The sequence below is a fragment of the Nyctereutes procyonoides genome, unplaced genomic scaffold, assembly GCF_905146905.1.
Source record: "Nyctereutes procyonoides isolate TBG_1078 unplaced genomic scaffold, NYPRO_anot_genome, whole genome shotgun sequence".
In the NCBI taxonomy this organism is placed as follows: domain Eukaryota; kingdom Metazoa; phylum Chordata; class Mammalia; order Carnivora; family Canidae; genus Nyctereutes; species Nyctereutes procyonoides.
This window is the reverse complement of record NW_026575046.1, coordinates 52276134-52302822: the sequence shown is the minus strand read 5'-3', so window position 1 is coordinate 52302822 and position 26689 is coordinate 52276134. Positions and strand designations below refer to the sequence as shown.

General features: G+C 58.2%; 2 protein-coding genes across 8 annotated transcripts; one reads left to right on the top strand and one right to left on the bottom strand.

Annotated features, from left to right (window-relative positions):
* The first annotated feature begins 495 nt into the window (after positions 1-495).
* On the top strand, positions 496-14642 carry DBN1 (drebrin 1). 6 transcript variants are annotated; one of them, XM_055325694.1, is made up of 16 exons: positions 1569-2013; positions 4787-4796; positions 5350-5405; positions 6015-6127; positions 6309-6383; positions 6495-6641; positions 6775-6852; positions 7115-7266; positions 7365-7428; positions 10851-10910; positions 10992-11115; positions 11871-12008; positions 12337-12501; positions 12904-13565; positions 13837-13939; positions 14083-14642. In XM_055325694.1, exons 1-16 carry the CDS (start codon positions 1932-1934, stop codon positions 14151-14153), a joined length of 2100 nt encoding a protein of 699 aa, XP_055181669.1. In that variant the 5' UTR covers positions 1569-1931; the 3' UTR covers positions 14154-14642. The 6 variants fall into 6 exon arrangements, with proteins under 6 accessions (XP_055181666.1, XP_055181665.1, XP_055181667.1 ...); XM_055325691.1 differs by lacking the exons at positions 1569-2013; positions 4787-4796 and adding an exon at positions 496-728 and having other exon boundaries at positions 10851-10904; XM_055325690.1 differs by lacking the exons at positions 1569-2013; positions 4787-4796 and adding an exon at positions 497-728.
* A 704-nt stretch (positions 14643-15346) lies between these two features.
* On the bottom strand, positions 15347-25593 carry PRR7 (proline rich 7, synaptic). Of its 2 annotated transcripts, none has more exons than XM_055325921.1 (3): positions 25472-25593; positions 15994-24032; positions 15347-15810 (listed from the first exon to the last, which is right to left on the bottom strand). In XM_055325921.1, the coding sequence occupies exons 2-3, from the start codon at positions 16418-16420 to the stop codon at positions 15413-15415; spliced, it is 825 nt and encodes a 274-aa protein (XP_055181896.1). In that variant the 5' UTR covers positions 16421-24032; positions 25472-25593; the 3' UTR covers positions 15347-15412. The 2 variants fall into 2 exon arrangements, with proteins under 2 accessions (XP_055181896.1, XP_055181895.1); XM_055325920.1 differs by having other exon boundaries at positions 15994-16652.
* Between the last annotated feature and the right edge of the window lie 1096 nt (positions 25594-26689).

Sequence of the window (26689 nt, the reverse complement as noted above, 5' to 3'; positions counted from 1 at the left end):
AAGGTGGCTGGTCCAATTGGGCTGGGGTTGAGGGTTGGAATGGAGATGGGTTTAACCTGGTTTGGGATGGCAGGGGGATGGGGCTAAGGCTGGGACGGAGAGAAATTAAGCACGGGGTAGAGCTGTGCCAACCGGAGCTAAGTGGATTTGGGCCTGGGACTAGGAGCTGGAAAGGAGAGGGGGGAAGCCGGGCCTGGGTGGTGGCCGCAGACGGGAACCCCGCGAGGTGGTGCCGCTGCTGGGTATGGGGCTGGGGAAAGGGTGAGCGCCCACGCTGTGGACACCGTGCGCGAGGGCTTGGGACGCCGGCGAGACGCGGCCCGGGTGCGGGAGGGCAGAGCCGCGGGCGGGCGCGGGGCGCGGGGCGGGGGGCGCCCGGGGCAGGCCGGGAAGGGGGGCGGCCTCCCCCTGGGCCCGCCGGGCGGCGCTAGGACCGGGCGCGCGCAGGGAGCGAGCCGGGCGGAGCCTGCGCCCCCCGCCCCCCGCCGGCCGCTCCCCTCCCCCGGCCGCGGCTCGCTGGGCTCGCGGCGCTGCAGAGGCTTCGCGGCGGCGGCGGCGGCTCCCTCTTTCCTTGCCTCCTCCTCTGGCCGTCCGTCCGTCCGTCCGCGCGTCCGTCCGCTCGGCCTCAGTCCGGCCAGCAGCATGGCCGGCGTCAGCTTCAGCGGCCACCGCCTGGAGCTGCTGGCGGCGTACGAGGAGGTGATCCGGGAGGAGAGCGCGGCCGACTGGTGAGCCCCCGCCCCGCCCCCGCCCGCGGCCCCTTTGTCCCCGCCGCCGCCGCCGCCGCCTTTGTTTCCGCCCGGCTCCGCCGCCCCGCAGCCGGGAAGGGAGGGGGCCCCGCAATGGTGCAGCGGCCCGGGGGGCTCGGGAGGGGCTGCCTCGGCGCGCGCCGGGGGAGGGGCCGGGCCGGGCGGGCACTGCCGGCCCCGGGCGCCCGCAGGCGGCCCCGGCCTCGCGCCGCAGCGGTGGCCGGACGCTCCGGGGAGGCGCGGGGTCCAGATGCGGGGCCCGGGGGCGCTCGCCCTGCGGGAGCCCATCCCCCGCCCTCGCCCTGCCGCCCCGAGCCCCGGGGACAGGTGTGCACGGGGCGGCCAAGGGCACCTTCGCCACCTTCGGGCGGGAGCGGGCCGGGCGGGGACGAGGCGGGGAACCAGCCAGCGGAGCCAGCGCAGCCCGCCTGGCCCGGCCCGGCCCGGCCGCAGCACAAAGGAGAGCTGGGGCGGGGGAGGGGCGGGGCGGGCCGGGGCCGGGGCCGGGGCGCCCCGCCCACCGGGGGCCTCTCGGAGCCGGGGTGCGAGGGAGCGGTGTTCCTCGCCACCTAGCCGCGGCCGAGCGACTCCTGTTCCCCTCAGGGGTCGCGGAGAAGGCCGAGCTGAGACCTCCTCTCCCCGATCCGGAGGGGACTGCGGGGACTAGGCAGTGGGGCCGGGAGCTGCCGCGGGGACTGATCTGCCTGGCCAGGTGGCCAGCTGGGGTCCCTGAGAGGAGGCTCCCAGGCACACAAGTGTGGAGGGAGCGCCCAAACAGGAAGGAGAGAGTGAGTACATCCATTGAGCCCAGAAGCCTCAGGCTCAGTGGTCAGCTTCCTCGTGGCAGATAAGCTGAGCTACCTTCTCTCCCTTTCCTGGCTGTTGTCTTGCCCTGAGCTTGAGACGGGATGGACCACCTGCTCTCTCTGGCTGGAGACCCCTGGGTGGCAGGAAAGCAAAGGGGTCCCACACTGCCCCATTCAGGAATCCCCTTCCTCCAAAATACTCTCTCCTGGGACAGGTGCCCATTCTGTTCTCTAGGCCTGGTCTTTTCCTAGCAGGAAGGAAACTGAGGCACAGAGTGAGGATAGGTCTGAGGGCCCTCACGTGGGCTGGCCTCACCCTCATCCTAGGAGGGCAGTTAGGTAGGGACACTGACCCGGGGGCTGGAGGAGGGGCAAGATGGCCAGGCGTCCATGCCATGGTACTGCAGCACTGGCGGGCAGCCAGGCCTGGAGGGATGGACGAGGGAGAAAGCTCTCAAGTCCTGCAGGTCAGTCACAGGAGAGGCCAGCACAGGCTGAGCCGGCAGGAGGCCCACCCATTGTCCCAGCCCTGCCCCATGGGGGCTGAGATCATGGGAGGAGTTCAGGGCAAGTGGCCCGCTTGGCCTGGTGGAGGAACTAGGCTTAGGATATGGGCCTTGCCTGCAGAGGCACAGCCCGCCTTAGAACACCCTACTTGTCCTCTGGTCTCCTGGTTACTATATACTACCACCCCGTTTCCCTCTAACCTCCCAAAAGCAAGGTTCTGGCAGCCCAGCACAGGGGTACACAACCACTGCTGGACCACATTCTGTTTAGCAGAGGCCTGGGCTCCCACCACCCAGCAGCATCCATGTGGCCAAAGCAAGTTATTCATCATTGGCATGCGTCACCCCCATCTGGGTTGTGTGTGGGACACACATGTACACATGCACCCTCGTACATACAGACATTTGCCAACTCCCGAGGGCCTAGATAGCGTTTTGTAAAGAGGGTGTGAAGATCACATCCTGCAGAGTAGGGCATGAGTGCCCCCAGTCCCAGTACAGAACCAGGAGTATAGTGGAGTCTCAGGACTTAGGGGCAGACCCTGCACTCAGAGGCCAGAGGAGCGTATCTTGGGTACAATTGCTGTCTTGGTCAAGAGGCATGGTACTGCCTTCACTTACCTCTGAGGGGGATCTTGCTCCTATGTGGCAGAGCCTTTGAAACAGACTGTTGCCCTGGATAGGACACTACTCACTGTGTTGACTACACACAAGTGTCTGCTCCTCTCTGGTCCTCTTGAAAAGAGAAGGAGGGGATGGGACTCCACCATATCTGGGACCCCCAAGGCACCTTCCAGCTCCAGCATCCTGAGAGTGGAATTGGACTGAGGGTTCCTCCATCTGCCTTTGGTCCCCACCTCAACCTAACTTGGGATCTCCCTGGAGTGGCTACATCCCAGGCCCACCTCACCCTAGTCCAGTGTCTCTGGCCTTGGTGGCTTCTCAGAGTTTGTGTCAATATCACAGATACCTACTGGTTCTTGCCCTGTGCTGGACCCGGGACCCAGTGAGTGATGCATGTTGATTGAATTGGATGTCTCCATTTCACACAGCTTACAGTTAGAGGCGTTGTCTGTTTCCAGGGGTTGAAGCTGAAGAGACATGTAGATCCCTGGGACCCCATCCTGATACCTGTGGTTTCAACAGCTTCCACCCTTTCAGGCCTGGCTATCTCTGATGTGTTTGAGAAGTACAGGTCTAATGAGATCTAGGATAGGCTTAGAGGCTTCTTGCCATCCCTTATGGGGTATGGTAAGTGCTCTAAGGAGGTGGAACTTAGGACAGGGCTTCCTTGGAAGCTGGCATTGGGTCCCTGAAGGATTTCAGTCAGGGCTGGCCCATGGGATGGATAAATAGGTTCCCTCCTGTGGAGGGAAATGAATGTGCAGAGGCTCCCGGGTGGGAAATATCTAGAATTGAGTTTGGGATCCAGAGGCCATCCAGTGCATCCCAAGTGTTTGGTATGGAAACGGAGGTCTGGCTGGAAGGGCAGGTGGGGGCAGAGCTCAGGGTTGAAGGGCTGCTGAATGCTTAGGTATGGTTTCTGCCAGGCAAGGGCTGTGGCTGTAGCAGGAGAAGATGGCCAGAGGTGGGTAGGCAAGGGTTGAGAATGGAAGGGGTCTTTGGCAGGGCAGGCATTCCTGGGCCCTGGGAGAGGCTGGCAAGTTGTCCCACAGAGGTGTGATATCTAGAGCAGTGTCTGGCCACCAGGGTTCTTAAGTTCTGCCTCTGTTCCTGGTCTGTGGAATGGAGAGGGGCAGACCCCTGTTTCTCTGAGGGCCCTTTGTTCCCAGTGGTGGGTTAGGGTAGCCAGACAGGTGGTGGGACAGCTGTTCTGAGAAGCAGCTGCCAGGGTTGGGGCCCAGGGAACAGTTGGACCGGGAGCTCCCAGCCCCACAGCCCACCTGTGTCCCTTTCCGGAGGGAGAGGTCTAGGGGGCCCTGTGGCACTGGTGGTGACTTGTGCTGACTTCATGAGACTGGGCCAGGGCCTCCTTCTTTTCCTCCTCCCTCTCCCCTCCCTTCTTCCTCCTTCCCTCCTCCCTCTCCCCTCCTCCTTCTCCATCCCCCCTCCCTCCTTCCTCTTCCGCTCTCCCTTCCTCCCCCTTCTCTCCCTCCCTCCCTTCCTCATTTTCTCTTCATCTCTTCACTTCCTTTCTCTTCTCTTTCTTCCTCCTCACTCCCTGTTTCTCTCGCCCTTTCTCTTCTCCATTACCCTGCCTCCCTGTCTTCTAGCCCACCCCCCACCCCCACCCTCGCTGCCTCCTCCACCTGCCCTGGAAATAGGGAAAGGAAAGCATGGGCTTAAGACCCCCTGAGCTGCCTTCTCCCTTGCCCCACTGGGTTCTCAGGAGGAGATGTCTCTGTCTTCCCTTCTGTGAAATGGAGGCTGGGCCACTACCTCTAGGGAGAAAAAGCCAGGGCAGAGAAAGCTAGGGAGGAGGAAGAAGGAGGAAGGCTGTTAGGGTTGGCTTTCTGTTGAAGCTAAGGCAGAAGGAAAGGCTAGCATTCCCTGGGGGCCAGGGCCTCAGCTCTGGCCCAGGCCTAGAGGCAAGGCTAGAAGGCTAGGAGAACATGCCCACCAGGGGTCTGAGTCTGGGCAAGAGTGACAAGAGTGACCACGGTAAACTCATCCCCATCCCCATTTCTGAGAGGCAGAGATTGAGGCCAAGGGCATGTCCCTGGGGTCTTTTGTGTTCAGGAGAATGTGGCTAGGGTGGGCTCAGTCATGTGCCAGTTGCCAGGTTGCCATGGTTACTGAGGGATGCCCAGCGAAGAGAGCACCAGGTTCTCTCTCCTCCCCCTCCCTTGCCATGGGGGAGGGGTGGTGGGTACTGAAGAACATGCCAGGTAGGTTCCCAGCGCTGGCCAATGGAGGCTGAGGATTGTGGTAGCCAGGGAACGGTAACCAAGGAACCGTCGCCTTGGAGTTTCCATCTCACACCCGCTTGTAGGCTGCCAGGGCCTGAGCTCTGAGAACGGGACACATGGGCTTCCACAAAGCCAGGGACCAGGCAGTGATTTCTGCCCCCTTGCCTACTGACCACCTGCCCTGGGCCTCCCTCTACCAAGTCCCAGGCTGCCCCCTCACTATGCCCCCTCCCCCTGCCCAGGCTCCAGCCAGAATTGGTGCCTAGCCCTGCTGTCATGATGACATGGCAGGGCTGGACCAGAACCCCTATCCCTGTCCTGCCTCCTCAGAGTCCCTCCTCCTCCCCAGAGCCATCCCCACCCAAAATTGGCAGCCTGGGCCCTGACAGTACTCTGAGGCACCCCTCCCTCTCCCCAGGGCTCTGTACACATATGAGGATGGCTCAGATGACCTCAAACTTGCAGCATCAGGAGGTAAGAATTCCAGCCATTCCGTTGCCTTCCTCTCCGCCCCCTCCTCTGGTTTTCTTCCCCACCCACCTGGCTCCAGGCCATCTCCCTGCCTGCAGCCAGCCGACCCACACTTGTCTGCCTGTGTCCTTCCTCCAGCCATCCCTCAGATCCCCAGGGCAGGGAAGGAGGAGCCTTATTTGCTCTTTGATTATGAGAAGACTGAGCCTCAGAGAGGGACAGTGACTTGCCCAAAGCCACACAGCTAGGAAGGAGGGGGCCTGGCAAGGATGGCCCATGTCACATCTACTTTCTCCAGAGCCAGTGGGTTTTATTTTACCTAACTGGGCTCTAGCACTGTGAGAGGTAATGATGTGCGAAGAGTGAGACATGGGATGTGTGAAAAACAAACACTTCCCGAGTCCTAAGTCAGGCCCTGGGAGATTCAGAGACAAAGCTTGCCCCTGCCTGTTGACTCTTTCTCACACCAGCACAGAACTGTGGGACCTCCAGATCTCTGGGTGAGCCTGTAGAGCCCATAAGAGGAGTCTGCCCTTTGGGTTCCAGCCCTTTTGCAGGGTAAGGGTTCAGGAGATGAAGAGTCTTGCTTGATAACTCTTCGATTTCCCCCAGATGGGGGTTTGCAGGAGCTCTCTGGCCACTTTGAGAACCAGAAGGTGATGTACGGCTTCTGCAGCGTCAAGGATTCCCAGGCTGCTCTGCCAAAATACGTGCTCATCAACTGGGTATGCAGCTATGGGCTGGGGAAGGGAGTAAAGGCCCCAGAACAGTGACCCTCCTCCCCAGGTCATCTACTGACACTGTTGGGAGAGAGCACCGCTAGCCCCCTGGGAAGAGAGCCCAGGGCCTCAGGCTGCTGTCCCCTCTTGTCCTTTCCTGACTCCCTCTCTGTTGGGTACTTTGCAGGTTGGTGAAGATGTACCTGATGCCCGAAAATGTGCTTGTGCTAGCCACGTGGCTAAGGTGGCTGAGTTCTTCCAGGTAGGGGTGGGGCCAGACCTGGGACAGGGTGGTAGGGTGGGGGCAGGGTCTCTATGCTGGGGGCAGTCATGGGAAGGAGCCAGGCTGTCCCAACACACCTTCTCGCTTCAGGGTGTTGATGTGATTGTGAATGCCAGCAGCGTGGAAGACATAGATGCGGGTGCCATCGGGCAGCGGCTCTCCAACGGGCTGGCACGGCTCTCCAGCCCCGTGCTGCATCGCCTGCGGCTGCGTGAGGATGAGAACACTGAGCCGGTGGTCAGTGTGCCTGGGACAGGCTGGCCTGGCCAGGGCTTCACCCTTTGTGAATGGGAGCTCCCAGAATGCTCAGGAGGGAGCCCCCCCAACCCCCTCCTTGTCCCCGCTCATGCCAACCTGTTTGACTCTGCAGGGCACCACCTATCAGAAAACTGATGCAGCTGTCGAAATGAAGCGGATTAACCGTGAGCAGTTCTGGGAGCAGGCCAAGGTGTGGACCCTGGCCCCAGCTTTCAGGCTGAGCTGTCCCTCCCTGGTCCTGTCCCATGGCATATAGCTCTGGCCTCTGTCCCAAAGTCCCCCGCTTAAGCAGTGTGTCCCATCTCGTGTGCTACCCCAGCTGAAAGAGGGAGCCATTTTGGGCTGAACTTCCCAGAAACAGAACCTCCCCAATCTTGCGTTGGGGAGGGGCTGGAGGGGCAGGGGTGGGCCCCAGCTCAGGGCCTGCACTGCCTTGGTGTGGGGGGTTGCAGAAGGAGGAAGAGCTGAGGAAGGAGGAGGAGCGGAAGAAGGCCCTGGATGAGAGACTCCGGTTTGAGCAAGAACGGATGGAGCAGGAACGTCAGGAGCAGGAGGAGCGGGAACGGCGCTACCGAGAACGGGAACAGCAGATCGAGGAGCACAGGTTGGCCCTGCCCCCACACTAGGCCACTTGCTCCAGGCTGCATGTGGACCCACCATGTGGACCCACCGTGAGGTATGCATGCCGGCTTATCATTCCAGGAGGAAACAGCAGACTTTAGAAGCTGAGGAGGCCAAGCGACGATTGAAGGAACAGTCTATCTTTGTAAGTTTTTGTTTGGGGCTCCCAGTCTCCTGGTTAGGGGAAGTGAGAATAGTCCCTGTGTTACTGGACCTCTGTCGAGGGGGGTGGGCCTGGGAGGAGCTGGTTATCAGTGGCTTGACGACTGTTCTGGGTGTTCGGAGTACCTCTGCATGGGCATGGGAGTGTCACAGAGTGTCAGGCCTGCCACCCAATCATGTGGGTCTGTGTTCCTGGGCTGTGGAAAGAGACTTCCTTGGAGAAGTTTATTTTGTAGACTGAAAGAGAAAATCTATCTTGACCCAGTCCCTCACCGACCTGCCCCTCCCCCCCAGCCCCTCCTCCCAGTGAAGCTTGGGATGGGTTAGATGCACTTCCTGCACTTTGGAGGGGCTGGAAACCTGGTCCCCACCACAGTTGTGCTGCAGAGCCACACGAAGGAGTTTGGGCCAGTGTTCTGAGCGTCTGTGCACAAGTGTATATAGTTCTAGGGGTGCTCTCTTACCTCTACACACTGGAAGTGGCCCACAGAAGCATCCTGGGGTTGAGTCTTCATGCTTTGAATTGAATTTTGTATTTCAGAAATAGCCAAGGTCATTTAGAGTGGAGCATGGTAGAGTTCTGAGTGGGAGGTGGGCAGTACTCATGTGAATTAGTGATGGCCAGTTTTGCCATGAGGACCCAGATGAGCTCCAGGAGGGTCACCCCCGCAGGAGGCTGGGAGGGAGGAGACCCGACAGCCATGCCCACTGTGGTATGAAGTGGCTGTCAGAGTTCATTGCAGTCACATCAGCCCTGGGGGTGGAGATGTGTGGTTAGTGAGCTCCAGCTGCAGTTGTTCATTCAGCACACCTTTGCCACCTGCCGGGTACCAGGTGTTAGAAACAGTGGAGAACAAGATGGGCAAAACTTTTTAAAAAAGTAATTGATGAATCAGTTTATTTTGAATTGTGCCAGAATGTCCACAAAATGTGCCATCTTAACCATTTTTAAGTATACAGTTTAGTGGCATTAAGATTCCCAACATATTCACATTGTACAACTATCATCACTGTTTATCTCCAATTTTTTTTCATCTTTCCATATTGAAACTCTGTCCGCATTAAACATTAACTCCCCATTCTCTTCTCCCCCAGGTCCCTGGCAACTGCCTTTCTACTTTCCGTGAATTTGACTACTCTTAAGTACCTCATTTGAATGGAATCGTAATATTTGTCCTTTTGTGACTAGGTTATTTCACCTAGTGCGGTGTCTTCAAGGTTCATCCATGTGTCAGAAGGTCTTCCTTTTTAAGGCTAATAACATTCCTTTGTACGTATACACCGCGTTTTGTTTATCCATTCAGAGCAAGGTCGTTTTGAAAAAGCTTGTTTTATAGAGAATTTCACATACAGACACACAAAGGTAGAAAGAACAGTAATAGTGCATCCCCCTGAAGTGATCACTCATCTACACCAGTTGTCAACGTTTCAGGCAAAGTCTTATACCCGGCCCTTCAGGTGTGGCTCATGGGGTAGTGACAGGGGATATTCAAGCAGGTCAGTGTGGTGACCCTACCACTTCAGGCCCTCTAAAGAAGGTCTCATCTGAGAACTTTGGAATTTAGAACCATAACATGCTGTCTCTTTGTTTAAGCTGTTGTTCTGCTTTCCCATCTCTGTTAAGAATTGCGTTCCTTGCCTAGGTTCCCTTTCTGCCTGAGCGGTCAGGGAGCCCCCACGTATCTGAAAACACTCAGGCACAGCAGTGCTTCTGACCATGTGATTAGTGTGTTGATCTCGCTTTTCCTACCCAGTACCCGTAATTTGTTTCAATCTTTTTTGCACGTCATTGGTAGTTAAAGCTTTTGTGGTGAGCTTGCCTCTAGTCCTTTTTTTGAATGAGGCAAAGGCATCTAGTGAGGTCACGCTAGGTGGTGCTGAACACCAGCAAAGGCTGGTGGGATGTAATTTATGGGAAGGCAAGGAGCCTGGCTGGAGCCCAGTCAGCTGAAGAGCGAGGGAAATTGGATTGGAAAGAGAGCTAGGTCAGAGGAGGACTTGAGACTTCATTCTGGAAGAACGCAGAGTTGTGGTTGGAATGACAACCCTCTTGAGGGGGATGCTTTGATGGGCCATTCTCTTAATGTATCCTGAGAGCAAAGTTTGAGTTTAGATTACATGAACAAAGCAGAGAAGCCCTGTAAGTCCCCCACCTTACCTGCAGCCTCTCCTCCCCTCTGCACTCAGTCCCTCCTGCCCCATCAGCCACAGTGGCAGCAGGATCAGCACCAATTAAAAAGCTTTGATGTAGTGAGTTCAGTTGAGCAAACACATGCCAGCAGAACCTTGTGCTGGATCTCACTTCTCGTTCTGTGTCACCCACAGAGGATAGGGGCAGTGAGCCCAGAAGAAGGAAGTTATGATACTGTGTAATCTGTGGTGTGTGCCTAGAATACCTCATGGAGACTCCAAAATGACCTGAATGGGCGAGGGACCACTTCTCTAGGAGGCAGTGTCCAGGCTGAGGATGGAAGTGGGAAGAGTTGGACCTGGGCTGGGAGATGGGCACTTGGGGCAAGAGATTGATCTTCCATGCAGAGGCATGGAGGGGGAGATGATGCGCACATTCCAGGAACTCTGCATCGTGTTGAGGACTTTGTGGTTACATCTTAAAGGGTGTGTGAGTGTTAGAGAGGTGATGGACTAGATCAGACAAGGGGAAGGGGAACAGGGGACACGCAAGGAACTCCTGTCTATATTCCTGGGGTCGCAGCCTCTAAACTGTAGTGCAGCTGGCTGGTAAAGTGCACTAGGGAGTGCACTTGTGGTGGGGACTGCAGCAAACGGGATAGCACTAGCATGTGCCTGGGTTGAGGGCTCCTGCAGTGCTGCTCTGGCCAGTAGTTGCTTTGGGGCATGTCCATTGTTGCCAGGGCTTCTGGCATTTTAAGAGAAACTGGAGACACAACACAAAATCCTTCTGTGGGCCTTAGTCAACTAGTACTCACTATACTCATGAGAAACCCGCCAAGGGATAATTCATGGTCTGATTTGGATTTTGGAAAGATCCTTGTATGAGAGAAAAGCAAGGAGGCAGGTGACTAATAGGAAGCTCTCAGTCATGATGCGAAGATCAAGGCAGCAATGATAGGCATGTGGCTGGCTAGGTACTGGGGTAGGAGATCCAAGAACACTTAAGCTACAAAGCAGGGAGCACTCATGAGTGGCCCTGGATCTGGGGATGCAGGAGTAGGAGGAGCTGAGCTGGGTACCCAGGGGCCCATCTGAGCCAGAGATGAGGTGGCCAGGGCCTTGCAGGTGGAGAGGAGACTGGGTAGTGAAGGGAGCAGAGATGCCACCTCCAGGCCCCTTCCTTCCAGGTTGTGGAGAAAATCTGGGGCCTGTAAGAAGGCCAAGAGCTCAGGGGGAGTGCGGTACCCAGGACCCTGTCCCTTTGGTTTCCAGGGTGACCAGCGGGACGAGGAGGAAGAAACCCAGATGAAGAAGTCAGAATCAGAGGTAGAGGTGAGAGCTGGGGAGAGGGCAAGTGAGGTGGGCAGGGCTCGCCTCAGCCGGGCCACACTGACCCTTTCTCCATGCCCCTAGGAGGCAGCAGCCATTATTGCCCAGCGGCCTGACAACCCGCGGGAATTCTTCAAGCAGCAGGAACGAGTTGCATCGGCCTCAGCAGGCAGCTGCGATGCCCCCTCACCCTTCAACCACCGGCCAGGTAGTCCTAGGTCCCAACCCCACCTGAATCCTACTCCTCAGGTTTGGGGCCTGAGCCTCTCTGTGACTCTTTCTTGGAAGGGAAGCCTTGCCCAAGGAGCCCTTGGAAAAGGCAAGGCCATTCCTCACGTGTGCTCTCACCTGCCGGCTCCCAGGTGGCAGAGCTGAGAGGGGCTCAGGCTGGGGTTAGGGGTGGCCTTGGCTGAGCGATGGGGGAGTACTGGAGGTCATCTGGGCAGCCCCACCTTGGGCTGAGGTACCCCCACTGGCTGCAGGGAGTGGCCCCGCTCGGCTTGAACGAGGTCTTGCTGAGGGATGTGGATGCATGTGGGGCAGGCTCTTAGCCTGACCCTGAGTTTGAGCCGCCTGGAACCTGCACCCAGTGCTTGCTGTTGAGACTCTCCCCATGTCGCTTCTACCTCCCTCCACGAAGCACCCTTCCGCTGTGTCCGCTGGCCTGAGTGTTTGCCCTGGCTGCGTGCTTGGCCCTGGGCTGGGGCTCCAGGGATGGGGCACGCTGTCGCGTGATGCTGAGGCTGGCTTGGTGTGGCAGGCTCATTGCTGTGCGTGCCTGGTGCTGGTGGGAGTCCTCTGGTGGCTTGAGGCTGTGGCCTAGCTTGGCTGATTGTGCGCCCTAGCTGAGGGTACTTTGGACTTCTAGGGCCAGCCTTTGGGGTGGGTGAGGCCTCAGGGCAGGGGTGGGGGAGACTGACCCTCTCTTGTCCTCTGTCTCTCTCTGTCTGTCTCTCTCGGCAGGTCGTCCGTACTGCCCTTTCATAAAGGCATCGGACAGTGGGCCTTCCTCCTCCTCCTCTTCCTCCTCCTCCCCTCCACGGACTCCCTTTCCCTATATCACCTGTCACCGCACCCCAAACCTCTCTTCCTCCCTCCCATGTAGGTAGCAGCCCCAGGCCACAGTGGTGGGGGGTAAGGAGGGCCCCGCTTCCCAGCAGTGCGCCCACCCTCACTCTCCCAGCCTGACTGCTGATCTCTGGTATTTGTCCCAAGAGCAGGTACTACCTGCCTCTTTCCCCTGGCCCTGAAGGGGCTCTGGCCCCAAGGTGCCTGGCTTATAGGATCTGGAGCTGTGGTCTGGCCCCCAAGGGGCCTGGGGGGCTTCCAGCCCCCACCCAGACTCCACACAGGAGGTGCTGGCCAGACCCCAAGGTGGACAATCCTGGTACCTGGCCCTCATTGACCAGCCTGGGGGTTTATTCCACAGGCAGCCACTTGGACAGCCACCGGAGGATGGCACCTACGCCCATCCCTACCCGGAGCCCGTCTGACTCCAGCATGGCTTCCACCCCTGTTGCTGAACAGATTGAGCGGGCTCTGGACGAGGTCACATCCTCGCAGCCTCCACCACTGCCACGACCGCTCCCTCAAGGTGAGTGAGGGGCTATACCTGAGCTGCACCAGGTCCCCCACCAGTCCCTGGGCTGGGAACTCCACGTGGCCATGCTAACAATTCCTCAGGGATCTAAGCCAGCTGTCACCCAGATTGTACTGCCCTGGCAGTGGTGATGGCAGGGAGGAGCCTTGGTGTTGCTGTCAGACCTGTCATCTCTAAACCTGACTGTGTCTGCCTGAACACTAGGAGATAAAGGGGCAGCAGGGCCCAGGGGCTATGCTGGAAGGTGCTCTGCACAGAACTCTTAGTGGAAACCTTCTATCCTGAAGCTACTGACTCCCCAGTGGGTGGGCAAATAGAGTAAGGTGGCTGCCCCAGGCCTGCATCCTTTCCTGAGGGAGCTGACCACATGTCTTTCCTTCGTTGGTGCTATGACAGAGACCCAGGAGCCTGGGCCCGGCCTGGATAGTGAAGAGACCAGCAAAGAGGCAAGAGCAGCAACCCCTCAGGCCTGGGCTGGCCCCATGGAGGAGCCTCCACAGGCACCGGAACCTCCCCCAGGGCAAAGCAGCCCCACGGAGGACTTGATGTTCATGGCATCTCCAGAGCAGGCTGTCCTGGTTGTCCCTCTGGAGCCTGCCATGGCCAACTCTGCCACAACTGACACCCCGGCAGCTGATGCCAATGAAACCGACACTGCCACTGCTGACACCGCTGTTGCCAACACCATCACCCCTGCCGCTGCCAGCCTCATCGACCTATGGCCTGGCAATGGGGAAGAGGCCTCCACACCCCAGGCTGAGCCCTCGGGTGCTGAGGTCACTCTGGCAGAGGTACCCCTGCTAGACGAGGTGGCTGCGGAGCCACTGACACTGGCAGGCAAAGGCTGTGCCAACCTTCTCAATTTTGATGAGCTGCCTGAGCCACCAGCTACCTTCTGTGATCCAGAGGAGGAAACAGAAGGGGAGCCCCTAGCTGCCTCCCAGGTCCCAACTCTGCCCTCGGCTCTAGAGGAGCTGGATCAGGAGCCAGAGCTGGAGCCAGAACCAGAGCCCCACCTGCTGACCAATGGCGAGACCACCCAGAAGGAGGGGACTCAGGTGGGGCAGGGACAGTCTGGTGGGAGGGGTGGTGGTCCGGGTTCTAGCAGAGGCACCCCCTTCCTCCTTCCTCTGTGACCCACATGATTGGAGGGAAGCTCCGTTCCCTTCTCCCTCCTTGGGCCAGCTCTGCTTTTTTGCTCAAAGCAGACATGTTTCCCTGGAAACCACTGATGGAATCACTGGTTGCTGGGGAAACGGAGTTCAGGCCTGTAGGTCAGCCCTAATCCTCCTTGGTGGGGCCCAGTGACCTGGAGCTTTCCTCCTGCAGGCCAGTGAGGGGTACTTCAGCCAATCACAGGAGGAGGAGTTCGCCCAATCGGAAGAGCTGTGCGCAAAGGCCCCGCCTCCTATGTTCTACAACAAACCTCCAGGTAGTACTGGGATGGGTGATGCTGGGGTGCTGGGTTCAAGTGTGTTTGCATACACACACAGCCACAGCTCCCAGGGGCTGGGGGACACAGCCATGGGCTTGCTGGGCCATCTCCTTAACTCCCCTCCCTTCCCGACATCACAGAAATCGACATCACCTGCTGGGATGCAGACCCAGTACCAGAAGAGGAGGAGGGCTTCGAGGGCGGTGATTAGCGGTGGTGCCTGCCCTCAGGCTGCCCTTGCCAAGGCCGCCCACCTGTGTCGGCCTCTGGCCAGACGGCCCGCCGCGCCTGCACTCGCAGCAGCTCCGCCTGGCATCCATTCCGGATTCCGGCCCTGACCCAGGACTTGGCCGCTTCCCTACCCACAGGGCCCAACTTTTACAGCTTTTCTCTTTTTTTTAAAGTTGATAGGAGACTTGTACAGTTGACTGGTTTTCCTCCCGTTGGTAGTTGAGACGCTGTTGCAAATTCTACCCCTTCCCCTCCCGGTCCAGATTGTAGCTCTTAGCCCTCCCTGCTCACTCAGCTGGCCGGGGTGGAGGCCTCACCCTACTTGGGGCCTGGTGTCGGGGGAGCTCTGGGTGGGAAAATGTCCCACCTCTTTTCCTAGTTTTATGTTTCTTGGAAAAATATCACTTTGTATTCTCTGTCCAGGGCTTCAGATATTTTGCACGAATTTTAAAACATGGCAATAAATGGCTCGTGGGCTCTGGCTCCCTGGGACCCCCTCCCCACCCTTCCCTTGACCCCTCCCCGCCTGGCCCAAAGGAAGTAGGCCCAGATGGGGCCCCTCAGCTTCCAGGCCCTTTCCTGCCCCCCTCCTGCTGGGCAGGTCCCAAGCTGGAGGCCCTAGGCGCGGATCAGGTCAGGGCTATCAGTGGGGCCCGGGGCTTGGATGGCCCCTCCCCAACTCCTCCCTCTTTGCTTGGGTTCCTTTTTCACGTTCAGTAACTGTTTTTTGGAAAGCACAAACTTCTGTAACGGGTCGTGCTGATGTCTGTTAATAAAGAAATCCAGATCCCTTTGGGCCTGCTGCTCCGGGCCTCCAGGGGCAGATCTGGGGTGTGCCGCCTGCCCTGTGACCCCCAATTCCCAACTCTTCCCACCTCCAAGGTCACAGGGGGTGCCCTCCCTGTGATCTCACGGGCAGGGAAGGGCTGGGGCTCCCAGGGGAAGCAGCCTATGACGCTTAGTTCCGCACCCTCAGGCCAGTTTGCAGCCACAAGGCGCACTCAGGTTCTGTCCCGCCAAGGCCCAGGCACACCTGGCTACCAGAGCCTTGGGCGCAAGCAGTGGGTGCCCCTCCTCTTGTACCAAACCAGATCACACACCTTTATTATCCTCAAAATGTAACAAACGGGGTAAGAAATCCCTCCCTCCCCACCCCCCCACCCCCCGTCCAAGGGAAGCATTTAAAAAGCCCCGCAGTCAGGCCATGAGTCCGCGGGTGGGGCGCAAGAGGGCGCCCCTCTATACGGCTGTAGTCCTCCCGAACAAGGGGATGGAGACCGGCAGGCGCCAAGCTCCATGCTCCAGCGGCTCGCGGCTGCTGAGCTCCGAGTCGGTCCAGCTTGGGAAGACCCGGCGGCCACGGTCGGCTTGCAGACAGAGCGCAGGGCAGGGTGGCGCGGGCCGCGGAGCGCTGGGCAGGTGCAGCGCCGACGTGTAGCCCCGGTCCAGGAAAAGTGGCTTGTAGCTGGGCGGCGGCTGCTCTTGCTTCTCCGCGCTGTCGCGGCGGCTCAGGAAGGGAGTGACGATCTTGCGGTAGAGGCCGCGCGTGTCCGTGAGCACCTCACTGTAGGGCGGCGGCGGCTCGGCCATCAGCACCGCCTCTTCGTAGCACGGGGGCTTGGACATGTCCGATTCCGCTGCAGGGTGGGGAGCGGTGCGAGGCGTGAGGCCACCCGTCCCCGGCCTCCCGCGGAGGCCTCGGCCAGCGGCCAAGCACACCCGCCCCCCCCCCCCCCGCCCCGTCCCCTGGAAGCCTCCCGGCCAGCAGCGCTCCCGCCCACCCTGGGGCCCACGCTGCCCCCGCGGAGGCCCGCACTCACCTTGGCGCGGGTAGCTCCAGGGCCGCGGCGGCACCGGGAGGTGCACCGGGGGCGGGTGCGGGAGCGCGTGGTGCGGATGCGGGTGCGCGTGCGGGTGCGGGTGCGCGTGCGGCTGCGCCGGCCCGTGGTGCAGCAGCGGGTGGACGTGCACGTGCTGATGCGCGTGCGCCGGCGCCTCGAGGCGGCCGCGCTGAGGCGGGGGCGGCGGCGCCAGGCCCGGGGGGCTCCCGGCCAGGCTGCCCTCGAGCTCCAGCGGCTCCAGCTCGAGGGCGCGCAGGTTCTGCTCACGTAGTCGCTCCTCCTGGCGCCGTTTGAGGCGGCGGCGCAGGAAGCTGCAGAAGCAGCAGAGTAGGACGATGAGACCCCAGATGAGCCAGAACCCGGCGAAGCACGTGAGGAACGTGTAGGTGCCCTGGGACATCACCATGGCGGCGGCGGGTCCTCGGTTGCTTCACTAGACACTCGGCTCCTCTACTCGGCTGCGGGCCCGCGCCACGCTCCCGGGCGCCGCCAGTGTCGCTCGGGGACCTGCGGCCGGGGGCTGCCCGCGGCGGGGCTCACGTCGTGCGCGCGCCGGCGGGGGGCAGCAGCAGCGGCGCCCGCTCCTTCCCATGGCGCCGGCGGGCGCGGGGCGGGCCTCACCCCGGGCCGCGCGGGACCTGCAGGGCAGACGCGGGGCGCGGTGAAGGCGCGCTCCAGCCCCGGGCGACTCCCCTGCCCGCGCCCGCGCCCGCGCCCTGCGCAGTTCCGGGGAAGCCTCCTCTGCGGGAACCCCCGCACTCCCCGGGGCGGTGACGTCACCGAGGATGACGTCACACCCCGAGGGTTCCCCGGTAGGGTTTTCCCGGATCTGAGCCCCGGCCGCCGCCGCCGCTGGGCCGAGGGGACTCCGGGCCGGCCAGCAGGGGGCGCGCGAAAGCCAGCCTCAGCCTCAGCCTCAGCACCAGAGGTTCAACACCCCAGAGGGTACCCCAGTTCGGAAGGGGTTCCAGAGGCGGGTGGTTAACCCCTGGGCGCTGGAGAGCGTCCCGGGGCGGTTGCTGTGCGACGGGGAAAAGGTGGCCACCTCCTACAGCCCTACTAGCAGCCCACCGACGCCCGGCTTCAGCCCAGTGCGTGCGCCGCCGCCAGGCAGCCCCCGACGCTCTAGGCCCTCTAGGCCCGTACCCGCGCTTCCCCCCGGCCGCCCGAAGCGAGGAACATCCAGGCGCGCACTGCGGCCTCGCGGCCGTCATCGCTCTGGGAGAAGGGGCTCAGGCGGCGCTTCAGGCTGGTACCAGTAGCACGGCAGCCCCCGTCTGCACCGCACCGCCCGCGGGGCGTGGGCCGTTCCGTCTTCTCCTTTCCTCTGGGCCCCTGCGCCCATCAGATCCCAGCTCAGCCTCGGGTTCCCCAGCCTCCGACCAACTGGCAGCCCCACTTGGCCCTACTGCTCTAGGTCCTGTGTGCCTTACTGCTTCTCCTCAATCCCTTTCCGTTTTTGCAAAAGGTAGGAAAAGGAGCTCGTCTGCTACTGTATCACCTGGTCTTTCATCACTCCAGATGGGCAGATGGGCACGTCTAGTTCTGCCTCCTCCTCACCACAGCCAGGGTTTAGAAGGGAACCTTGTATCCTAAAATATATGTAGGAGGGAACCCTGCCTGACTGCGGAGTGAGGAGTGGCAGGCGACTGTTCGCCACCCCCTCGAACAGAAGTGTGCCCTTCATGAATGTCCTAACTACCCAGGTCTTTCGCATACAACCCTTTGGGGTAACTGCTGTTATTCCTATTTTACAGATGAGGCAGGGAGCAGTTAGCTGTGTAAATGGCAGATGGCAGTGCTTTAATTTGAACCCAAGCCTGGCCACAAAACCCTGGCCAGGGGTGGAAGTGCTGCTACTTGAGCTATCTTGTGGGCCTCTACCACCAGCCTCATGGACACCCCCCCCCACACACACACACACACACTTCCTCAGCAAGTCCAGTGCACAACATTAGGTCTGGGGGCAATGTGGGCCTGGGCCCTAGGCTCCACATCAAGCTGTCTCAGACTGTTCTGGCAGCAAGCTGGGGGGAAGCCAGGCCAGGGGCCACCCCACACTTCTCCCCAGATGGCTCCTGTCTGATTCTGTGGCTGCCTTGTGCCATGTGCCACTTGGTCCCTGTGCCAGTCCCTTTCTCCTGGGCCTGTGTTCCAGAACAGACAATGGTAAGAACAATAGCTCCACCCGCCCCCTCCACAACCCTGCCATGAGGCTGCCATGGTGACGCAGCCAGATAAAAACACGATGCTGCCAGTCACTGGGAGTTAATTAAATCTGTTGTTCTCCTTTTCCTGAGCCCACAGGAATTTTCAGGAATGCTCTGAGAAGGCTGGCACTAACTAGGGGGCCCCTTGGCCTGCACAGCAGGAACAGCTCCAGATCAGAAAAGGTACTTCTGAGGTTGGAGGTGATGGAGTTTAGCTGAATTAGAAATAGAAATACCAGGAATCCCTGGGTGGCTCAGTGGTTTAGCACCTGCCTTCGCCCCAGGGCGTGATCCTGGAGTCCCGGGATCAAGTCCCACATCAGGCTCCCTGCATAGAGCCTGCTTCCCCCTCTGCCTGTGTCTCTGCCTCTCTCTCTCTTCTGTGTCTTTCATGAACAAATAAATAAAATCTTAAAAAAAAGAGAGAGAGAGAGAGAGATAGAAATACCTGCCAAGAACTGTCTACTGCATGTCAGGCCTTGTTCTAGGCACTTTCCATTCAGAATCTCGTGTGCTATATAATACCACCTGCTCAGGCCCATTTGATAAATTAGGAGACAAGCTCAGACAGAGAAATGACTTGCCCCACGTCACACAGCTAATAAAGGGAAGAACTAGGTTTTAGCCTGAGTCTATATCCAAAGTCTGTCACAATATTTTCCCTTATGTGGCCCCTGAGATGTAAATGAAGAGCCTGGTGCATGTGAGCACTTTGAACAAGAGGACTTGGCAGCAACGGAGACACTTGGTCAACTGGCCAACTTGTAGCCAAAACACACCTTCCTGTTCCTTCCCAGCAAGACCCTGGCCTCCAGCCCTCAGGTCAAGAATAGGAAAAGGCTATAGGGTGAATGGAGAAACAGGAATGGCAGCTCCAAGGTCAACAAGGAATAAAGGACACTCTCTGCCCTGAGTGGCCTAGCTCAGCTGACTGGGCATTAAGGTGAATGGGTGCAGGCCACATGCAAGACCCTTTAGGTGCTAATGTGGCTCCTCAGCCAGGAGGCAAGAACCATTGCCATATTGTACACATTAGGCCGCTGCAGGTCTGAGAAAGGTAGGCTCTCTGATGTCACACTGGTACCAATAACCAATTTGAGTGGGCAGGGGTTTGATGCTAAACACTCCCTCCTGGGCTATTATTTCACTCAGTGGTGCTCTGGCAGGTCAGAGGACGTGGGTCCTGCCTGAGGCCTTCTTCCTGACTTTGTCTAGCCCACAGGAATTGCTCAGTACGTCTCATCTAATCCACAGTAGGTGCTCAATACATAAATGTCAAGAGAGACATTCAGACCTTTCCAGAAGCTCTTCCTAACAGGCCAGGCTTCTTTAAGTTTCCTGTATATTCTGTGCATGCTCTTGCCTGTGTCTGGGGAGCCCTCTGCAGACTCTGCCTGCAGCTTCTTACTCACAGCTATATACCCTTCCCCAACCCCTCCAGACTGTCCAGAGTAAATACTGCACTTGTCCAACTCCAATTGTGTGCTAGGGGTGGTGCCTCCAGATGGCCTCATCTTTAAGTCTGCCATTTTATGATTTGTTTCTTCATTCTGTTTTCTTACCTTCTTACAGGTTATCTGAACATTTTTTAGGATTCCATATGGATTTATTTGAATTTGTGAGTGTATTACTTTGGTTTTCTTAGGCCACACACTCACTAGTTTAGCAGGGGGACAAAAACAAGACCCCAGGGGGTGAGTTTCTTAACTCCTATGATGCCAGCTTCCTCATCAATGACCATGGTGACGACTGAGCTAGCTGTTCATGCAAAGGATTTAGCTTTAGTGCTAAGATGGTGGCTTCTGAGCTGGGGATGCAAAGATGTGTGTGTCCTTAAGGTGCTCCATCACAAATCATTCTCAGGCATCCTACAAAGGAGGTTAGCATTCCTCCCATTTGACAGATGAGGGCACTTGGCTCAAAAGGATTAAATGATGGGACGCCTGGGTGACTCAGTGGTTTAGCACCTGCCCTGCCTTAGATCCAGGGCGTGATCCTGGAGTCCTGGGATCGAGTCCCACATTGGGCTCCCTGCATAGAGCCTGCTTTGCTCTCTGCCTGTGTCTCTGCCTCTCTGTGTCTTTCATGAATAAATAAATCTTTTTTTTAAGGGATTAAATGATACCCAAGGTCACACAGATTTCTTATTCTGGGGCCTGGTACACTGCTGTGGGCACCTACCACATTGCTACTCTGCAGGAAGAACTCCAGTCCCAGGACTCCAGTCCTAGACCCTAAAGATTTACTGGAGCTTTTATCTCAGTAAAGGGCACACCAATCACTCCATCCACTAAATCCGTGCTTTTTATGGGGCACCTGGGTGGCTCAGTCGGTTAAGCATCCTATTCTTGATTTCCAGGTTATGATCTCAGGGTCATGAGATTGAGCCCCACGCTGGGCTCTGCTTGAGACTCCCTCTCTCCCTCTGTCCCTCCCCCTGCTCACACACTCTAAAATAAATAAAATCTCTTTTTCTTTTAAAAAAACTAAATCCTGGGGTGCCTGGGTGGCTCAGCGGTTGAGTGCCTTTGGCTTAGGGCCTGCTCCCACGGTCCCAGGATCGAGTCCCACATCGGGCTCCTTACATGAAGCCAGCTTCTACCTCTATGTCTCTGCCTCTCTGCCTCTCTCTCTCATGAATGAATGGATGAATAAATAAAATCTTTAAAAAAAGGTAAATCCTGTTCTTTTTACCTTTGTCCACTTCCTTTGGTCCCCCTGCCACTCCCTTGGCCCAGCTACCATCATCTCTCACCTGGGCCCCTATACCACCCTCGCCACTGCTCTCTCTCCTTCCATACTCTGTGCTGCCCAGCCTACCCACTTTCCACATTGCCTATTCCCCCTAGGCCTTCTCCTGCCTGAGCCCTCTAGCAACTCCCCACCTCTTCAGGAGGCAGCCCTGCTCTTTATGACAGTTTAGACAGGTGCCTCTCAAACTTGAATGAGCATCAGAGCCACAGAGAGGGCTTGTTCAAACAGACTGCTGGGCTCTGCTCCCAATGTTTGCTTCAGTAGGTCTGGGGTTGGACCTGAGTGTTTGCTTTTCTAACAAATACCCAGCAGATACTGATGTTGTGGTCCAGAGAGCACACTTTGAGAACTGACCTAGATCATGGCTTCTGGGAGAAGTTCCTGCCAAGGCCTCTTCAGCCTCACCTCACACTGCTCTTCCCACTGTAACCAGCCTGTATTCCCATCCTCAGCTACTGAGAGTCCCACTTTCTTTCCCAGAGGGGCCTACACCACGGCCTCAAAGCTCTTGCCCCCACATTTATTACTCAGCTTCATGGCCTGTCACTTTGCTGGACACATCAACTCCAGAACACCTCACTCCCCAGGGCTCGATGAGAAGCCCAGGGATGTGACAGCGTGCTGTAGCTGCCTGTGTGCAATTCCAGAGGTGGCATCTGTCTTGTCATCTGGCATGCAACAGCTCCAAAATCCTTTAGGGTGACTGGAGATGTCCAGTTCCCTGTTTGGTCTTTTAGCTGTAGGACAGGGAACACCTCAAGAGCTGGGTCTGCATCCCATTCACTCCTGGGAAATGTCAGCCATTCACCAAAACATCACCAAGAGAGAAGCCATCACCCAGCTGTTGGCCCTCACAGGGTGGTTTATAAATGAGATGAGGATCCATATATTCATGTGAATAAGAGGAAATGGAGGCATTTGTCAGGGGCTCTCAAGTGGACAGAGGGAATCCAAGACAGCAGGGGCTCTGGGTCATAAGGTTCCCTGGATACAAGGCCAGAGCTGCTGATCAAGTGAAGGGACAGGGACTCAGAGCAGGGGATAGCAGAGGGAGGGAGAATGTGGTATACAGAGTAAGTATGGGGTGGGAGAAGTTACTACTAACCTGCATACCCAGCACAAACCAGGCCCACTGCTGGTCTCTTCACAGTCATTATCTCAGGGACACCTAGAAGGTGGCTGCTGCCACCCCATTCTACAGATTAGGAGCTGAGGCCGGTTCAGGCCCACATTGCCAGGAGGTTGTGAAGCCCAGGTGACTGCAAAGCCCACTGTCCTGGCAGGAAGGGCATTTCAGGCAGGCACTGGTAGCAATTTTATACTCCTTCCAGACCATGACAGATGAAGTGAGGCCAGAGAGGACTGCTGCCACAGTCCACCAGGCATAGAGCTGACCAGAGCCTCATTTCCAGCTAAGCCAAAGTACTGGCTTGGCACTCTTGCCTACGGGTAGCACCTCTGTAGCCAACCTTGGCACTGGGCCAGGAACCCAGGGCTTAGAAACTGCAAACAGGACAACAGAGACGGGTTGCAGAGAGCTTGTGGGCAGAGAGGCCCTATGTGGCTCAGTGTCTACTGAACTCCTCTCTGTCCTTCCTAGGGAGTTGGCCACAGCTCAGGTGCTGGGGGGGGAGGTGAGGATGCCCTCTTCTGAGAGGCAACATGGTGTAACACACAGAGCACTGCGGGGAGAGCCCAGGGTGCAAATCCTGCTTCTGCCTTGATCAGGCTGTGTGCCCCCTGTCCCAGCAGTTCCCATGCCCGAGGTGAAGTTTCTTTGCCTGTAAAACAAGGATGATGAGATCTGCCTAGCATTGCCAAGGGAGGAGCAAAACTGATGAAGTGAAAATACTTCAAGACTGGTGTACACAGCCACACGTGACAAACCAAATGCCAGCACTTTGCAGCCCCAAGAGGCTCAAATATGGAAACCAGCCCATGGCACTACATCTACACTACAAGGGGAGTGGCCCAGCAAAAACTGCCATCACTTTACCATGGACCAGAGGTCATGGCCTTGTGACTCTCAAGCTGGACGCAGTTCATGGTCATGTTTTGTTGCCCCACAGTCAATTTTTTTAAATACTCTGATTAGGGCAGCCCGGGTGGCTCAGCGGTTTAGCACCACCTTTAGCCCAGGGTGTGATTCTGGGGACCTGGGATGGAGTCCCGTGTCAGGCTCCCTGCATGGAGCCTGCTTCCCCCTCTGCCTGTGTCTCTGCCTCTCTTTCTGTGTCTCTCATGAAAAAATAAATAAAATCTTTTAAAAATAAAATAAAATAAAATACTCTGATTAGTCGCCAAATTTAAAACCCAGGAGATTTTACATAAAAGTCTGAATTCCTTGTTCATCTTAAAAAATTATCTGCTCATTCCAAGTCCACATTCTCATGTGGCGACATAGACAGTAGCTGAGTAGTTCCTGGCCTACCTCACTCGTTCCATTGCTCGCAGGGCCCTAGAGGCATTTGGGTTTCTACTCCCTGAGCTACAGTAAGCACCCAGAGCAGCCAGCACTACATGGACTCATCTTTGCTGAATTCTACCACAGCCAAGGCTGCAAGCTGATCAGGCCACAGAGCCCCAAAATCAAGAACCAGGGTCTTAGGGGTTTCCCAGGTAACTGAGGTAGCCCTCACTGCTCAGGTTCACCCAGAGAAAGAAAATGGCCCCAGCCTAGCAGCATCACAGTCCTGTAGAGCGTCTGGGTGAGCAAGAATCTAGCTGATTTTGCTGGAAGAGGGAAAGGTGTACTAGGGCTTGCAAGACATAGGGAATTTCCTCACTGGAAGAATATGAAAGAAAGTCAAGAATGCTCCTCTATAAGGCCCTGTGGTTATTCTCTGTGGTCACAAGAAATGGTGTGTGGCAGGCAGAGAGCAGCTGTGCCAATAGAGAAGCGATCACTGGAAACCTAGCTCCACCACTTCACTGGTTGTGTGACCTTGAGGAAATTAACATTACCTCCCTGAGCCTCGGGAGTCTTCATCTCTAAAATGGGGATAATAAACTTACCTTGCAGATCCTTGAAAGGAACAGGGGACAACAGACATCCTGAAAGGAATAGGGGACAATGGACGCAGAACACTCAACAGAGGTCTCACACAGAGCAGGGACAGAATGAAAGGAGCCTGTGAATAATTCCAAAGGGACCCCTGCCTGCAGGAGGGAGACTCAGGACTGACTCAGGGCAGCACTCATCTAAGGGCATCTTATGTCAAGGCCTCAAATGTCTGGGGTTATGGTCATCTCTGGTGCCCAGGACACTCTGCTGGATGGGAAAAGAAACCCAAGGGTGGTTGTGGTCGCTGGATGTTGAGTCTAAGGTCTGCGATTGGAGGTTGGCATCTGCTGAGTCAGGTCTGGGAGAGCTGGCAGGAGGACCATTTCTCTCCCAGCACCCTGCCGCTGCGGGCTGGGGGAGGTTGGGAGAGGAGCCAGAGGTCATCTCCTCTGATTCAGCGGCCACTCTCCTCTCAGAGGAGCTCCCCTGGAGGACAGAGCATCTCCATGTGGTGCTGGCCTGCCTGCCGGCCAATCTGCATGCCACCCAGCACAGTCTGGGCTTTGTGCTCAGACAAGAGACACTTGTGATCCAGACAATGGGCCAGGGCGCTCCCATTTGGCTTCCCTGGGCCAGCAATGTCCTTGCCTCTGCTCCTGCCCACTCTGCTCCTACCACTCGCGGGAGAATGGGGGCTTGGAACGCGGAGCAGAAACCCACAACCGGTCCTAGCCACGGCCGGGCACATGCCCTGACCATGAGGAGCAGGGATGTGAGCTTCTTTCTTCTCCCCCGGTAAGGGACATCGCCTCTCTGGCACCCAACTTGGGTCAGGCCGTTTCGCTGGGGAGTGGGGTAGTGGTGGGGGGTGTTGGGGCGCAGACGCTGGACCCAGCCTCCAAGCCGCCTCCTCCTCCTCCCAAGGCAGGCCCAGGGGCTGGGCCGCCCCCACGTTTGCAGCCACCCCAGGAGCCCTGCTGCGACGACTGCAGCCACGTGGGAGCCAGCTCGTGCCCACGGGGCCGCTCGCCCCCCACCCCCATCCTCGACGAGCTGTGGAGGCAGGCACGCCCAGACTGGCGACGCTACCCCCACCGCTCAAGGGGGAGTCCCCGCACCCCCTTTCCCCCCGCGCCCCTAGGCTGTGGCCCCGCTCGGGGTGGGGGAGGAGTGGGAGGGGGCGTCGCCGCCCGCAGCAGCGTTGCCGGGGAGCGCAACCCCGTTGCTGTGGCAACCGTTTCCAAGCGAGCCGGTGGCGGCTCGCGCCCGGCTTTGGCTCCGTCGCTCACTGGCGCCCTCCCGCTCTCTTCCTCTCTTCCTCCCTCCCTCCCTCCCTCCAGACAGGCTGGGGGAGGGGCTGGCCGGGCGGGGGTCCGGGGCGGCGACCCGGGGCCTGAGCGCGGAGCGGCCCGCGGGGAGGGGCTCAGCCCCGGGTCATCTTCCTCCCGCCTCCGGGCCCGCCCGCCGCCGCCGCCGCCGCGGTACTCACGGGCCCAGGCATCCTCCTCGCGCTCGTCCTCCTGGCTCGGGGCGAGTGGCGCGGGCCCCGCGGACGGAGCCCCCGGCCCGGGGAGGCGGCGGCGGCGCCGGGGAGCTGACTGTGGCGGCGAAGGCGGCTGCGGGCGCTGGGCTGGAGCCGGGGGCGCGCGCACGGGCTCGTACACGGCGCGTACCGGCCCGGCGTGCGCGCCGCGGCAGCCGGCAGAGGCCCCCCCAGCCCACTCGCCGCCGAGGTGTCCTGGGAGCGGAAGGCGGAGGACCCGGCGCCCACCTGCTGCGCAGCGCACAGACGCGCTCGCGGGGCGCCGGGTGCACCGGGCCCGGGAAATGCACGCGCCGCGCCGCACCGCTCCTGGCAGCAGGCTGGCCGGACGGGGGCACGCCCGCCGATGGGGGGGGTACAGTCGGCCGAGTGCACGGGTTGCTCAAAGCGAGCAGCCGAGGTCAGAGCCCCTGACACACACTCATACACAGTTCAACCCGGGAAGCACACATATGTTCACGCCTGGCCACAACCCGAGAGGCACTGCACACATGCGGTGGGCAAGAGTTGGGGCAGGCAGGCACCCCAGCGTTGTTCTAACTCACCAAATGGGGCCCCCTCCCAACTTACAACCCCTCCCAGTGTGTCTCCAGGGAACATACATCACCACAGGTCTACTAAGAAGTAACACAGGAAGAACGCAGTCCTGGATCCATAGCCCAGGCTTTCACGGACCCTGTTCATCCCCAGGGAATAGGGGTGACTCCTAGTAAGGGCCCCACTGTCTTCGCTAAGTCAATAATCTGGCTGTCCATTGGTCTCTCTTAATTGGGTTCTGTTTCCAGTCTAATTTTTCTATCACGCTTATGGTGATCTTCCAAAAAACACCACCACCACATCAGCGGGACATTTTGGTTTGCAAGTGACAGAACCCCAAAACAAATAGTAGGCTTGGGCCCAAAGGTGTTCGACACATGTAACTAAGTCCAAAGGTAGATTTTAGCTGTGATCACAACTGGTTCCAGGTGTCCCAACAATGGTATCAGACGTGTATCTGTTCTCTCCACCCTGCTTTCTTCTGTTTGCATCATTCTTGAAAATTCCCAGGTGGTGGCAAGGACAACACCCACAGCTCTAGGCTTATATCCTGCCACCCAACCCCAAAGAAGAGAACCTCAATTCTTTCCTAGTAGTTCTAAGCAAGCCCCCAAAAGACTATTTTTG